The sequence below is a fragment of the Macaca fascicularis genome, chromosome 1 (assembly GCF_037993035.2).
Source record: "Macaca fascicularis isolate 582-1 chromosome 1, T2T-MFA8v1.1".
In the NCBI taxonomy this organism is placed as follows: Eukaryota; Metazoa; Chordata; class Mammalia; order Primates; family Cercopithecidae; genus Macaca; species Macaca fascicularis.
In genome coordinates this window covers 185,912,649-185,926,919 of record NC_088375.1, presented here as the reverse complement: position 1 = coordinate 185,926,919, position 14,271 = coordinate 185,912,649, and the positions used below count along the sequence as shown (strand labels likewise).

The 14,271-nt window shown below is 44.3% G+C and overlaps 1 protein-coding gene across 19 annotated transcripts in view; it reads right to left on the bottom strand.

The window, feature by feature from the left end:
- The window catches only part of LOC107126370 (AGBL carboxypeptidase 4), a 1,456,730-nt gene that overhangs the window by 245,311 nt on the left and 1,197,148 nt on the right, over positions 1-14,271 (bottom strand). For 3 of the 19 annotated variants that reach the window (XR_012420379.1, XR_012420381.1, XM_005543440.4), the window contains exon 1: positions 12,950-13,363. The exons of 15 other annotated variants lie outside the window; for them this stretch is intronic. Coding sequence is in view for 1 of the 4 variants with exons in the window: in XM_005543440.4 (XP_005543497.1) it covers positions 12,950-13,175 (226 nt within the window). In the remaining 3 variants the exon portion in view is untranslated. Of the gene's footprint in view, positions 1-12,311; positions 12,452-12,949; positions 13,364-14,271 lie in introns of those variants that run through there. One more of the 19 variants, XM_065522927.1, reaches the window with a different exon arrangement.

The following is a 14,271-nucleotide window of genomic DNA, read 5'->3' as shown; positions in this document are numbered from 1 at the left end:
AGCCACCAAACTAGAAATGACAAGCTATGTTATGCCTTCCTGGGCTGAAACTCTGTAGCTCAGGATCATGTTGGTGTGGAGAAAAGCAATCATTCGGACTCACAAAACCACGTTAACATCTGGACGGAGAATGATCCTCGGATCATCCAATTCTATTTTTCAAAATGCAGATGAGAAAAATAAGGTTCTAAATGGTGAAGTCTGTGCATCCATGCATGCAACTCTCAGGCCCAGGAATAAAGGAGGGGCAGGATGAACAGGGTCCCTATCCTGGAGAGCTCACTGTTGTGCAAGGTCACAGAAGTTAGTGTCATTACATGAATGGGGAAGAACTTGGACCACTCCAGATCCAGAGCTTTGCTTTCTATGCCTTGACTTAACCTTTACTGAGAATTTACTCTGTAGGATCTAAACTAGGTCCTAGGGACACATATGAACAAACATCCAGCTGAGGATATAAGATAAAAACACAAGAAAAGATAACCCAAGATCTCAAAAGCTGAATTTGAATAAGGGAGAAGCAACTGCTAAAGGATTCTGGGAGCAAGGGAAATCACTTCGGTCAGTGTAACCCTGGAAGGCTTTTGAAAGGAGGTGGCATTTGAGCTGGACTCCTTACTGCTAGGTAAGTTAGGAGTAAGTTAATTTACTTCTCTGAGGCTATTTCCTTATCTATGAATTGAAGTAAATAATTCCTACTCACATTGCAGAACATTGTGAAGATTACCAATTCGGTGTGTTAAAAACTTGAGTAGAGTGAATGGCACTTCAACAGTTGGTGCTCATAAAAGGATAGCCATTTAAAGGATGGTAAGAATCTGGACTACACAAGAGGGGTAAAGAATAGAAGCCAAATGGGGAAGGCTGGGGAAATATTTAGATCGAAATGGTTAGATCGAGATGGTTCAGTTACAGGCAGGAGGGAGAGGTGAGAAGGGAAGAAAAGGTGGTGGGAACTAGAAAATAAGTGGCCTTGAATGCCAAGTTAAGAAGAGCTGAGGCTCAGTGTGCCGATGGGGAATAAACTAGGCATCAGACAACCTGGATTCCAAGTCCAGTTCTGTCGCTTTGTAGGTGTGAGATGTCAGGAAGTGGCTACCTCATTGAGCATAATTTTTCTCTGTAGAAATGGAGATACAATATCTACCTCAAGTCGGATCAAATCAGCTCAGTAAATGTTCCTTGAAAACAACAGAGCCCCGACAAAGAGATAAAGACACAAAGACGCAGTGGATGACACAGCTCAGCAAGGATTGCCTGCTGGCTTCTGCTGGCTTAGTGCTTGGGGCAGGCTTGCTTCTGGAGGTAGAGACCTGCTTAGCTGCCTAAGATGGGTGACACTCCCCATCTGATGACAGGAGGCCTCATCGCCCTACCAGCTATACTCAAGGCTCTAGGCTCTTCCATCTAATTAGAATGCCCTTCTTTCTTGTGTGCTTGACAAACTCTGTTTAGCTTCCACTCATCTTCTCCCCTGCTCTCAAAGGTGCCATTACACATCTACACATCCTACATACCTTCTTTGTAGTCTATTATCTTACTATTTGCAATTATCAGCTTAAAGATCTTATCCACTGGTGTATGAGTAACCTCAGGGTAGGGCCCATATCACAGAACTATCCATACAATAGAGACTCATCAAACAAAAATGTTTAATGAAAAAATAATAAAAAGAGGCTACACCAATAAGCATATGAAAGGAGCTCAACATCGTCAGTCATTAGGGAAATGCAAATCAAAACTACAATGAGATACCACTTTATACTCATTAGGATGGCTCAAATCAAAAATAAAAGTAAAATAACAAGTGTTGTAAAGAATGTAAAGATATTGGAACTTTCATACATTCCTGTTGGGGAATGTAGAATGGGCAGCCACAGTAGAGAACAGTATGGCAGCTCCTCAGAAAACTAAACACAGAATTACCATAACCCAGCAATTCCACTCCGGGGTGTATATGCAAGATAAATGAAAACATATACCCAAACAAAAACATATACACAAATGTTCATAGCAGCATTATTATTAACAGCCAAAAGGTGGAAAAAACCCAACTGTTCATCAACTTATGAATGGCTAACAAAATGTGGTATACCCATACAAGAGAGTATCATTCAACCATAAAGAGAAATGATGTACTGACTCATGCTACAACATGGATGAATCTTAAAAATATTATGCAAAGTAAAAGAAGTCAGACACAAAGGCCATTTATTGATTTCATTTATATGAAATGTTCAGAATGGGTAAATCCATAGAGACAAAAAGTAGTTTCGTTGTTACCAAGAGCAGGCGGAAAAGGGCAATAAAGAGTGACTGCTCAATGGGTAACACGGATTTCTTTTCTTTCTGAGTGATAAAAATGTTCTGGAATAAAATAGTGGTGATGGTTACAGAACACTGGGAATATATATACTAAAAAACACTCACTTGCACACACTTTAAAATGGTTAAAATGGTGAAATTCACATCAAATGAAATATATCTCAATAAAAAATTAAGTTACCACTTGTGGAATGTCTACTACATGTCAGATACCTCTATAAAGATCTTCATAAAAATTATACCTCATAACAACCCTGCAAGTAGGTATTAGAAGCCACATTTTTTTTTCCCCAAAAAAGAAGAAATGAGCCTTAAAGAAAAAAAACTCTCTTCCTAAAGTCACCCAGCTGGGAAGGTACACAGCCAAGATGTGCTATAATCAACATGCCTCCTAAGCCTATGCTTTATCCCCTCTAAACATATTCCTGGAACATGGTAGAGCCAGAATAAATACTGAATGAATGAGTGAATGATAGCTACAGTTGAGGACATCCAAATTCCCCAACCTAAGTTCAAAGCAGAAGACCACTTGACTCCCGCTTTCTTGCCAGACCGCATCCTCTATCCTCAGTAAGTCTCCAGAAGGCAGCAACCATCACCAGGCACAACAGAAACAGGGCTTGAATGGGTTCTTTGAAAAGGTAGGCTGAATAGTCCAGGAAGCTCTGAAGTGTAATGAATGAGTTCAGGAAACGGACAGAAGCAGATAGCACCTTCATTCACATGCTTCTTGACCTGGATCCTGGCTGCCTCGATGCTTGGCCAGGGGGATTTCGAGGCTCCTGTGAGAGTTAACCACCTCCTGGCTCCATCCTAATACTTCCCAGTCTCTTCCTGGACCCATGTTCCCAGGGTGAGGGTTCAGGAAGACCCAAGTCCTCTGCTTATTCTTTTCTGCAGGCAGTGAGCATTTACCAAGTTCCTGTTTTGGTTTTGGCACTATGCTAAGTAGTCCTTGTGTTTTTGATCCTTACAACCCAGTATATGACAAGAACCCAACCAAAATGCAAAGTTTGACTTTGTGAGAGGCACTGGCTTATACAATGCAAATATCTGCTCTCTATGCCTTCCTAACCCTAATCCTGAGTTGAAGGTATATATACCTCATATCCACAGAAGATTACTGAACATTCAGTGTCATCATAACAAATGGAAGAAACAGTTGGGAGAAGGAGGCCCAGTACCTACCTAGCAAAAACAGTGCAGTCTTTTGAATCAGGTGGTCCTGATTTGGAATTCTGGCTTTGCTACATACTAACTGTGGGAGCTTGGGGTAAGCTAGTTAACCTGTCTGAGACTCAGGTTCATTATCAGTAAAGTGGGGATAATAAACTCTTTTCCAAAGAGACAGTTCATGTAAAAGCACCAAGCCCAGTGCCTTTCTTGTCATAGATGTTCAATAAATAGCAGCTGTTAGGCTACCCTTGTGTATTACCTGTTTGGCTTTTGTCTCATGGCAAAGAGAACCACTGCAGGTATCTGACACAGACTGAGACATGATGAAAGAGATGTTTTAGGAAGATTAATGTGACAGTGGCAAGCAAGACGGATGAGATGTGAGGAGGAGACAGAACACAGGATGACAAGAAGCTATAACTCTTGACTGGTCACATGAATGAAGGTGAATGGTGGTGTGGATCATGTAAGACAGTAGATACTTTATGTGGCATTTTAATGTGACTTTGGGATATGCTTCTGGCTTTGAATTCTAAGAAACCACAGAATAAATTAGCAGTTGACTAGGAAGGATGAAGAAAGCTCTCTACTTAGCCAGTCTGTGCAACTGCTCTAAACTTGAGGCCAAATAATTAGTTTTAGTGTAAACAAAAATAAATGTGGAGCCTCTGAAGATAAAATCACCAATCTCGACTTCTGGATTATTTTATGTCCAGGGCAAGGAAATCCACCAAAGATTTGGGCATTATCCTTTTCCTCCTCCTTTCTAGCTACTACAATGTGCTAATTGCATTCATTCATTCAACAAATACTGAGTGAGCACCTCCTATGCGCCAGGCCCTGGGCAACATTCCTTACAAACTCCCTATATTTAATCCCTACAATAATTCTACTGAAGCAGGAACTCAGGCTCATAGAAGCGAGGTGGCTTTCATAAAGACGCAAATAGCAGAGCCAACATTTCAAATCAAGTCTGTTTAATACAGGCCCTGTTTCTATCACCTAATTATCCTATGGGAACAAGAGAAAAAGTATGAAGTTGCTGTAACTTCTCAAATGAACTATAAGGCACATATAAAATGATGAATATGTCAATATAACTTCCTAAAGTGCCCGCCTTTCTCCTAAGATCTGCCTACACCCTAAGAGAATACTGTGATGAATTCCCAAATTGAAGTAAACACTATATAAATATGACCTGATGCCACACTCCTGAACCACAAGGCTTATCAAAGCCACAAAGCTCTAAATAATGCCCAAATAGGGTCTCTACTCAAAGCCACAAAGAACTTTCTTGTAAAAAATATATGGTAAAAACTGCTATTCAAAAATATAGCAGAACTTAGTATCATTAATCTGAGGAGGAGAAACATTCCATTAAACTTACTACTGGGAAAAAAGGAAGCATGGTGGTAATAGGCAAATGGTGTTTTAGAAAAAACAAGCAGGTGACAGGAAACCCAATGCAAGTCTGTCTTCAAAAATGAATTTACCCCTGAAGAATTTACAGTATTATTAAAATGGGAGAAACTCTGTCTTAACTTCCATTTGACATATAATCAGGCTGGACAATTAAAATAATCCAACATCATAGAGCCAAATTTGGTATAAGTTTGTTAGCCAGGATGAAATTCTGAAAGGCTACACATAAAACACTTTATAAAGGTCTTATAAATATCTACACATAAGTTTAAAGTTTTTCATCCATACAAAAATCCTGTGAAGTTTTATGTCTGCATTAAAAAGAGATATGCCACAGAAAATACAAACACATTGCATTCTCTGGCCAATAGTGTTTGTTTTTATAAAATCCAAGGCAGACAAAAGTCTCAAGTTTCAAGGATTATACACAGCCAAGACTACGAGGAAAAAAAAAAAAAGGTGCCCTGCTGTGGTGTGGCAGAAAGACATCAGGAGACACCAAATCAAGGCCTGGCTCTCTCACTAACCTGTTTGGTGATTAGTCCTCTCTCTAGATTTTCTTTTCTGTAAAACATGAAGACTACAGTAGGAAACCTTAACGGATCCATCTAGCTATGTGACCGCTGGCCAGTCACAGGGACTTCCAGGTTTCTTTCTCAGCTGTGTAATGTAGGGTAACAGTAGATGAGTTAGAAGATCCCTCAAGTGGGCATGTTTGAAGAAATGCCCTACTGAGGCCATCCAAATAAGGAGAGAAGGAATTGCTGGCCAGGTTTCAGTAGGTCTCCTTGTTCTCACTCCCACCACCTCACTGGCCTTGGTACGGGACTGGGGCACAGACAGAACTGGGAAGTTCATTCTGCAGAGTCATTTGTCTAGCTACCTCTATGTGCCTCAACAGGGCTGTTAGCGCAATAAATGCCCCCAGGATAGCGTCACAGAGGAACAAAACATGGAAGAAAATATTAATAGTAAGCCTTTCATGCTTAGGTCAAGTCCCAGGAGGAGTTAACACATACACACAAGTTAAATTTTAAACTTGTGTGCTCCTTCCATGTGCTCGTTCCTCTAAGTCATTCCTTTCCACAGTGGGCAGTACCCACAACTAAGCAAGTCACTGTTCTTCTCTCAGCACCTATTCGTCCACTGTAGTTCCTAGCAGTTATCTATATTTAAGGAGAATCTACTATATGCCAGACATTTTTCCATATTATCTTGCTAAATAACACAGTGGGCAATTACTATCTCCATGCTATAGATGAGCACCTGGAACTCAGAGATGTGAAGTAATCTCCCCAAAGCCACACAGCTTCTAAGTAGCACAGTCACAATTTGAACCCAGACTATGTAACTTCAAAGCCTGTCCTCTTTCAGCACTCTAAAATTTCCTCTTCGGTAGTTATGGAAATGATCTAGAAGTCATCTAACCAAACTCTCCCATAGTCCAGTATTCCATCCTAAAATACCCCCGACCTGCTTGCCACCTCCAGTAACAGGGAGCTCAGCACCATGTTAGAAGTCCTTTCCATTATTTGTCTGCTTTCTCTGCTGTTATATTGCTCCCACCAATGCCTGTGAATTCCATTCTCTGATCCTAACTCTGCTTTCAAGAACAAGTCTGATCCTTCCTCTGTGGTGCAAAACTCAGAAAATGAAAATTATCAAACTATCATCCCATGCAAATATTTTTCTTTCCTGCTTATATATTTAGCTATCCTATCCTATGTCTGACCAATGAGTGAAAAAGAAAAGGCAGCTGCTATATAGTTAAAAGAAACCAAAACAAGCCTAGTTCCAGGATCCAAAGACCTCTCTTCTCATTTGGTTTCCAGGACACCTATCTCTGCTGGTTATCCCCCGATTCTAAGTCCGTCTGTTAGACTGGGAAGGCTGTTTCTTCTCAGTCACCTTTTTTTCAGGCTCTTCTTTAACTGTGCCTTTAAAAGCTGATGTTTTGCCCTGGCACACTTCTCTCACTCTGCACTCTCTCCCACTGTAACTTCAGACCTTCCATATTCATGACTGCCAGATTGAGATCTTTGGCTCGGAATGCTCTTCTGAACCTCAGACCAAATGCCTACTTGTTCTCCTGACATATCCACCCAGATGTTCCATGGGCCCTTAAGATTCGACAGGTCTCAAGCTAAACTCATCATTTTCCCTTTCAACCAGATACACTTATAAGATTCTCCTCAAGACAGGAAGGTCCAGATCACCACATCATCATCACACACATCATTACAACCAGTCAGTTACCACGTCCCATGAATTCTCCTTCCTTAAAACATCTCAGGTCCACCATGACCACCACCACCTTAGTTTAGGTCTCAGAATTTTGGACGGAACTGATTCATATTTCTCCACAAGTCCAACCCATGTGGGAAGACTTAGCCCACTGCCTGGCACCTACAGTGTTCACTAAACAATTGTTTGAATGGCTCTCTTTTCTTGAGTAACACAAAAATCTCTATCTCACAAGGATGTAGGATATGTGCACTGAACCTGGAACCAGGTGGGTATTTACCACATATTTGGTAGACAAAAACAATGCCTATCCCTCTTCCTGCATTTCCCTGCAGTATAAGGCTGACCACCTAGTATAACTCAATACTTGTGGAACTTAAGAGAAAACCTCTCCAGATTACGAATGTTCTTCTGGTAGGAAGAGTACACACAACTTCTGCCCCTAAGGAGCTTATAAGACAAAACAGGTAGGCACACTAGAAAGAGAATTGGTCTTGGTGTCAAAGACCCCAATCTGAATTCCACTTTCTGGGTGTGCTTTTAAAAATAAAAACTAGTATGCTCTTGAATAACACAACACCGCATAAAAAGCAACTTGCCTGGGACAATTTTTTCTTTCTGTTTGTGAATCAGAAGTCTGAAGCACTCTGTAGCACATACTATTTAGTTGTAACAAATATATGGTTGTTGAACATGAGAAATTGCATTAGACTGAACCTTCAATGGTTAACATCCCAGTAGAATCTGCAACAGATGACAGCAGGCAAGTTCCAATCTTTGCTCCAAAGTACATCAGCAAAACATGTCAAAACCTAAATTAAAAGTTTTCACTCACTTTTTTTAAGAAAATAAATCCTTTTGTTGGCAGTTTCCCACTGATGACATGCAACAATCTTTGCATATGAAATCGGCTAGTCCCCTGCTTCACTGCTAACTTTGTAGAAGTTCCAAAGCATTTCTGGAGCAAATGATCTATTTGGACTAACAATGCCAAGCTGGGACCTGAGCCCTGAATGAGCTAAAATTACCAAAGCAATAAGAACATGGCTTTGGAAGCTATTTCCCCCAAGTGTGGGGTTTCTTCTAGCTAGTTGAGGGAGTGATAAAGAATGCTGACTTTTTCCAGATGAACAAAGTTGAATGAAAACTTAAAATCCCACTGCAGGTTTCTATTCTGAAAAACAAGCTGCTGCTGCAGAGGTTCCTATCTCCGCTATTTCCCTCTCCTCAAGCACAAAAATGCACCTGTCTTCCCAAAGTTCATGAGTTCACCATGGGCACACCAGTGTAGACTATGTGCTGGGCACTGAGGATGTAGGCACAAGGAAGCCAGGCCCCTGTCCTAGAGGAGTTCCCTGTCAGGCAGGAAGAGAGGCACATTCATGACTAATGAAAACACGACATAAAATGCTACAATCCATAAGCAAGGCAAAAGCAAAGTGAAAAGAGTTCTGAGGAGGGGGAGAGTCTCTCTCGGGGGCAGAGGGAGGAATAGGGAATGCCATTGAAGCAAGGTGCTCCCAATGTACTTTGTCTATTCCTTTATCACAGGAGGAGGGGGCTGGACCACAAACTTCTGTCACATGTCTACCTTGCCCACCTGAAGGTGAGCTCCTGGTGGGCAGAGGCCCCATATCAGACAATGATTAATCCATCCTGGCTGGCTCAAAGGAGTGCAAGAGAGTGTGTTCACAGAAGAGTTAGAAATACCAAAGGTCTCAGGGAAGGGGGAAGAGAGAGTGAGGCTGGAGAAGTAAGGTGGGGCTGGGGATAGAGCTGGTCTAAGGAGGGCTATGAATGCCAGGCTAAGAAACTAAAACTTTATTCAGTAGGCAATAGGGAGATGCAGAAGGTTCTAATAAGAGCAGTCAACTAAGACTGTGTTTTAGAAGATTATTCTAAAAGCAATTGGGAAAATAGATCAGAGACGGGGTAATCAATTAGAAGACTGCTTCACTGGTTTAGATAAGAGCTGATGCTGGCCTGAATGCAGGCAGTGATGGTGGAGCTGGAAAAGAAAAACTTAAAAGATAAACTGCCAAGCCCACCTTGAACTGGTCCATTCTCTGTGTTCCCCCAGTGCCTGGCTTCTACCTTTCTTTAGCACTTACTTTGAGGCCCCCATATTACACACTCCCTGAGGATGATACCCATTTCCTTTCCATCACTCCCTCCCCCACAGAAATCCTACATAGCAGGACAAGAAAAGTCAATGCCTGCCACCCCTGGGTCATGCTGTCATTTCAATCACGGTACCTGAGATGCAGAGGTGCATTGGTATATTCACTTAATACAGCACTGGGCCTGGCATACAGAAAGCAGTAAGGAGACATCTGACAACAAAAAAATTTAGCACACTCAAACAACAGTAACAGAGCACAAGTGCCTAGATAGAACAACTTGGAATTTTAGGGCTCTAGGCACAGAGAAACCAGTTTAAGCCTCCTAAAAAGAAACATAAAATTCAACACTATGAGCCCAGTAGCAGGCTGAATTGCAGTTAGATGATGGTGAGCTCTCCAAATGAGTAGTTCTCACTTTCACAACCTGCTTGGCAAATAAATGAGAGTAAAGAGAGAACAGAGGTCAAAGGTGAGTCAAACTTTGAGTTATGTGGACCCTCCAAGAGGGACAGCCTTAGCGAAGATTTATTCAAGCAAATGCCAACTGAAGAGATAGGACAGCTGTGTGTGCTGTGTAAGAGGGAGGTTGGTAATACAGAAAGAGCAGAATGGGCTTGAAAACTCAGAAACTAAAATTATACTCTGGCTTGCAAACTTGCCTTGAGCTGTAAGCTTCATGGACAGTTTTTCCATTTCCTTTCACTCCTTCCAAATCATGCTGTGTAGCTGATGGGAACATCGGCTACTTTACAAAGGAGACTGCCAAGTGGGGGCCTGGCACTGGAAGACCTGTGTTCCAATTCCAGCCTTGCCATTTATTAGCTGTGTGGCTGTAGGCAAGTCTCTGAGCTTCGGTGTCCTCATCTATGAAATGGAAATACTAACCACAGCAATACCTACCAAAATGTCACTTAGAGGACTAACAGAGATAATGCATAGGCATATAGCAAGACTGTCAGGAAAGAAGGGGTTTTATTTTTCCTTGAACTGGGATTGTAATTCGATAAGTAGTGGTATAAACCAACTACTATGGGAAGTAAAATGTAAAGTTCCACAGCAGTTGGCTTTGACATTTCCTGAGTATAAGAAGTATACTTCAAGACAGCTCTGGGTTGGCTTGGGCTAACACTCAGTATAGCAACATACTTCTCACCAAAAGCCAGAAAGCTGTGCTGAAACTACCTTGGAAACCATTCTATTGGTGTCAGAGAGATTAATTAATTACTTAATTGCTAATCCACAAACATAAAGCCACCTCTGCTTCCCACTTGAGGGGTTTCCTCCTCACACCTGGTGCCACAGCACAGTGGTATTTACATGTAGGAGATGCCAGATGAGCTCTTTGAAGTCACTGCAAGCAATTCTCAGAGCCACCAAGTTTAAGTCAAGAAGGGGTTTGAAGATACATAGGAGGTAAACGAATTCCCGAACTCACCCTGGCCCTTTGATCAGGTCTCTACCCAGGACAGTGGGTACCCAGGAAACTGAAATTCAAAATGTGGTTTGGCCAACTTCAAGTTGTTGTCTTTTTTCCCCTTTCTCCTCCCAAGGAAAAAACTGAAGAGAGGTAAGGGAAGTGTTTTTCAACTCATTCAAACTGGCACACTTCTTTGAACCTAGTCTGCCAGTTTCCAAACGATGCTTGGGTTTTTTAAATAACCTCACAGATTTATCAACATTCTAACTTGGAGGATGAACAGTCTACAGGTTCAAAATTCATGGTTCTCAAACCAACAGCTACATGTATCTTGCTTCTGAGGACTTGCGTCGATTTCAAAATCAGAGCTGGTGGAAGCTGCCATCTGCCTAAGTGGCCTCTCTGCGGTGCCTGAAGAGTCAAGCACAGTTTATATGTATGTTTGCTGAATGAATGAGTAGATGAATGAAACAATCTCCGAGAGGAAAACAGCCATTACACACTAAGACACTTATCACTGACTCTCTTTAACACATCACTTCTACTCTCCTAGGACTCTTCCAGATCTAGGAGTACAATAAAATCATCAAAAACCATGCATGCTTTTTCTTCTAGCAAAAGGGAAGCTAAGGTTACAACCTAGTTATAACTTCCTCAAGCCTATCGTCTTGGGAAATAAATTCCTAATCCTTTCCCTCAGGTAATTAAAGGCAAGTAAGCAAACAAAATAAAACTTAATCAGCTATGAATGGTTCCCTTTTCTAAAATCTGCTTCCCTTCCCTCAGTTTCTTTGGCCCTAGGTGTCTGGCAGCGGGTGGGCCTACACTCCCGTGTGCCAGGGCTTATCATGGAGGTGGTATGGATAGAGCCTGTCACAAAGGGTCCCAGCGCTGCTGGTCAGTTTCCAGTTCTTCCATTCTTCAACTTTTGCAAAACTATTTTCCCCAGGCAAAATGAGGTGGTAGAAAGGAACCAGTCATGAGTCGTGAGACTGAGCTAACTTGCCATGAGACCCTGGGCAAATCTCTATGAGTTGAGAGAACGCTGGGTTCATCTTTTAGGCTAAATGTGAGGAAGCAAAGGAACTTGAAAAAAAAACAGAGAAGGTCTCAAAATTACAAAACATCTTCATTCAGTTCCTAACCCTTGGTGTTCTTTCTGGTAGAAGGCAGGGTGACTATTTGCCCACTTTAAGGTTCATTCTCTTTACCAGCAGCAGCTAAAAAGGCTGCTCCCCCAACTAGAGATGATACTTCCCCCTTCCTTGCTTGTCTAGACTCAAACTTCCTGGAACTAGCTGGGAAAGAGGGCCAGCTGTCTTCTCTTTACAACGGAAAAGACAGGAAGCACTGGAGCATATAAAGGGCTGGTTTCTTTCCCTATCACCAACTGAACCTCAGTACCCTCATCTATGAAATGGAGATGAGACCAGTTGCCTTAGCCCATCTCTCAGGGCCCTGGCAGAGTAGGGATGAGAGGTCCAGTGTTATTCTGACCCAGAAACTCCCTCCTGGCCCTCAGCTCTCTCATTCAGGGAGCCTTATGGGAGATTCAGAAAGGGGTGTGGAGGCTGAGGGATGCCTTAGGGCCTCTACCTCCTTACCTCTGCCACCTGGCCAGGGAGGGGCAGGAGAGTGTGGTGTGGCGCCCAGTGCACTGAGGTTCAAGGCCTCCTCATCCTGTCCAATGCTGGCCCGGATGGGACAAGGATGTCATAGCTTCCCTCTGTGAGGAGGGACTCCCACCTAGAAGATCTGACAATATCCTTCTTGCTCCTTACTCCAAGGAGGTACCAACGGCCTTAAAGGGAGAGAGCCAGACACCTTGAGAAACTTAGGTAGACAGAAAAGAACAGAGGGAAGGAACTGGTAGAGAGGTAAAGAGAAGGTGAGAGAGAAATGACGGTACAAACAGGTAGGGAGAAAAAGGGAAAGTGAAGGGACGAAGAAAACACAAAGAATCAGAAAGAGGAGGACAGACACAGATGAAGAGATGAAGACGGACTGACAGCGCGGGAGCTTCGGGGAAGCGGGGAAGACAAAGGGGACCATCCGGTCTTTTTAACTGGCCTGGCCTCTTAGAGAAACCCCGTTCCCAAATGAAATGCCCAGAGGACGGGAGAAGGAGGCAGGAAGGAGCAAGCAGTGGCTCCCCCCGGTCCCCTCCGCCCCAGCCCCCAGCCCCTCCCGGGGTCCCAGCCCCCGCCCGGGTCCCACTGTCCCTCCCCGCCCGCTTGCTCACCTGCCAGCGCCAGGATCTGGGCCTTGTGGAGCAACAGCGCGCCCCAGTCGCGGGGGGCGCGCGGGGGGCTCTCGGGCCCGGCGCCCAGTTCCTCCGGGCCCCGGTACACGGCGTACACCTTCTGGTTGTCAAAATCCAGCCGCGAGCGGGGGCTGAAGTCGCGCACGCACGACACGGGCAGCGCGTAGCAGACGTTGTCCTCCAGGAACCGCACAAAGGCGTACATGGTGGGCGCCGGGGGCGGGCCCCGGTCGGGCCGCTCAGCCCGCGGGGCGGGCGCGGAGGTGGGGATCCGGCGGGGGGCGCGAGCCTCGCTGCGGTGCTGGGGGGGCGGGGGCGGCTCCCCAGGACCCAGGCTCCCCCCACTGTTATTGTTCCTGAAAGCACCGTTCTGCCAATCGGCTGCTCTCGCCTGGGCGCGGAAAAGGGAGGGAGGGGGGGAAAGGGGGACGAGGGGCGGATGAGGGGGGTTTGGAAGCGCACTGCCACTTGCAAAGTCAGACCCGAGCAATCACAGCCGGAGCGCGATTCGAATGGGGAGGGAAAAGGGCTCAGAGATTCAGTTGCAATAAAAATAATAACAAGAGCATTGCAGGAAAAAAATGTATTGATTAAAAGGTGCGCTGCGGGCAGGATTATATTGCTTCAACAATCGCGCTGCCAAATTGCATTGCAACAAAACTGCATTGCCAAGGAGAGAAGTGTATGAGAGAATGAATGCGGGATAGGGGTGGGGGCAATCTTGTTTGAATCTCAAAGTGTAAACTTGGAAGCCAGCAGAAGTTTGGAGTGTTTTAAATTTAGCCACCCTACCGCCCGCCTCGTACGCCACCCCCCTACCCCCCCCCCCCCCCCCGTCTTTCCCAGCGCCTTAGTTTGGCCCCGCCTTTTCTTTGCTTTCTTTCTTTTTGTTTGTTTGTTTTGTTTTGCAAAACGGCCAGCTCCCGCTGTGGGAAGGGTCAATCAGACAGAAAATTTCCCCTAGAGCTGCCAAACCAGTTCTGACCAGAACTGGGGCTTATCTGGGATTTCCAGTTGTGCCAGCTGGCTGGAGTGGTGGAAGGTTTGTCAAGGGCTGCTCTCATCTGAGGGAGCAGTGGCGCCCCTCTCTTCTGTAGTTTTTCTCCATTGAGGTACCCTCTCCACAGCACGCCCACCACTGACCAGGGACAAGTTGGAATCGCGGAGGGACTTGAGGAGCGCTCTGGGTAATACAGGCCCAAGGCTAGGGATTTCTGGAGCACTTTGAGGAGTACAGGAATATACTCCATGGAATAGCGGTCTTTGCTCTGTCTTTTGTCAAAGAGAGCCTGGAGGGGCTT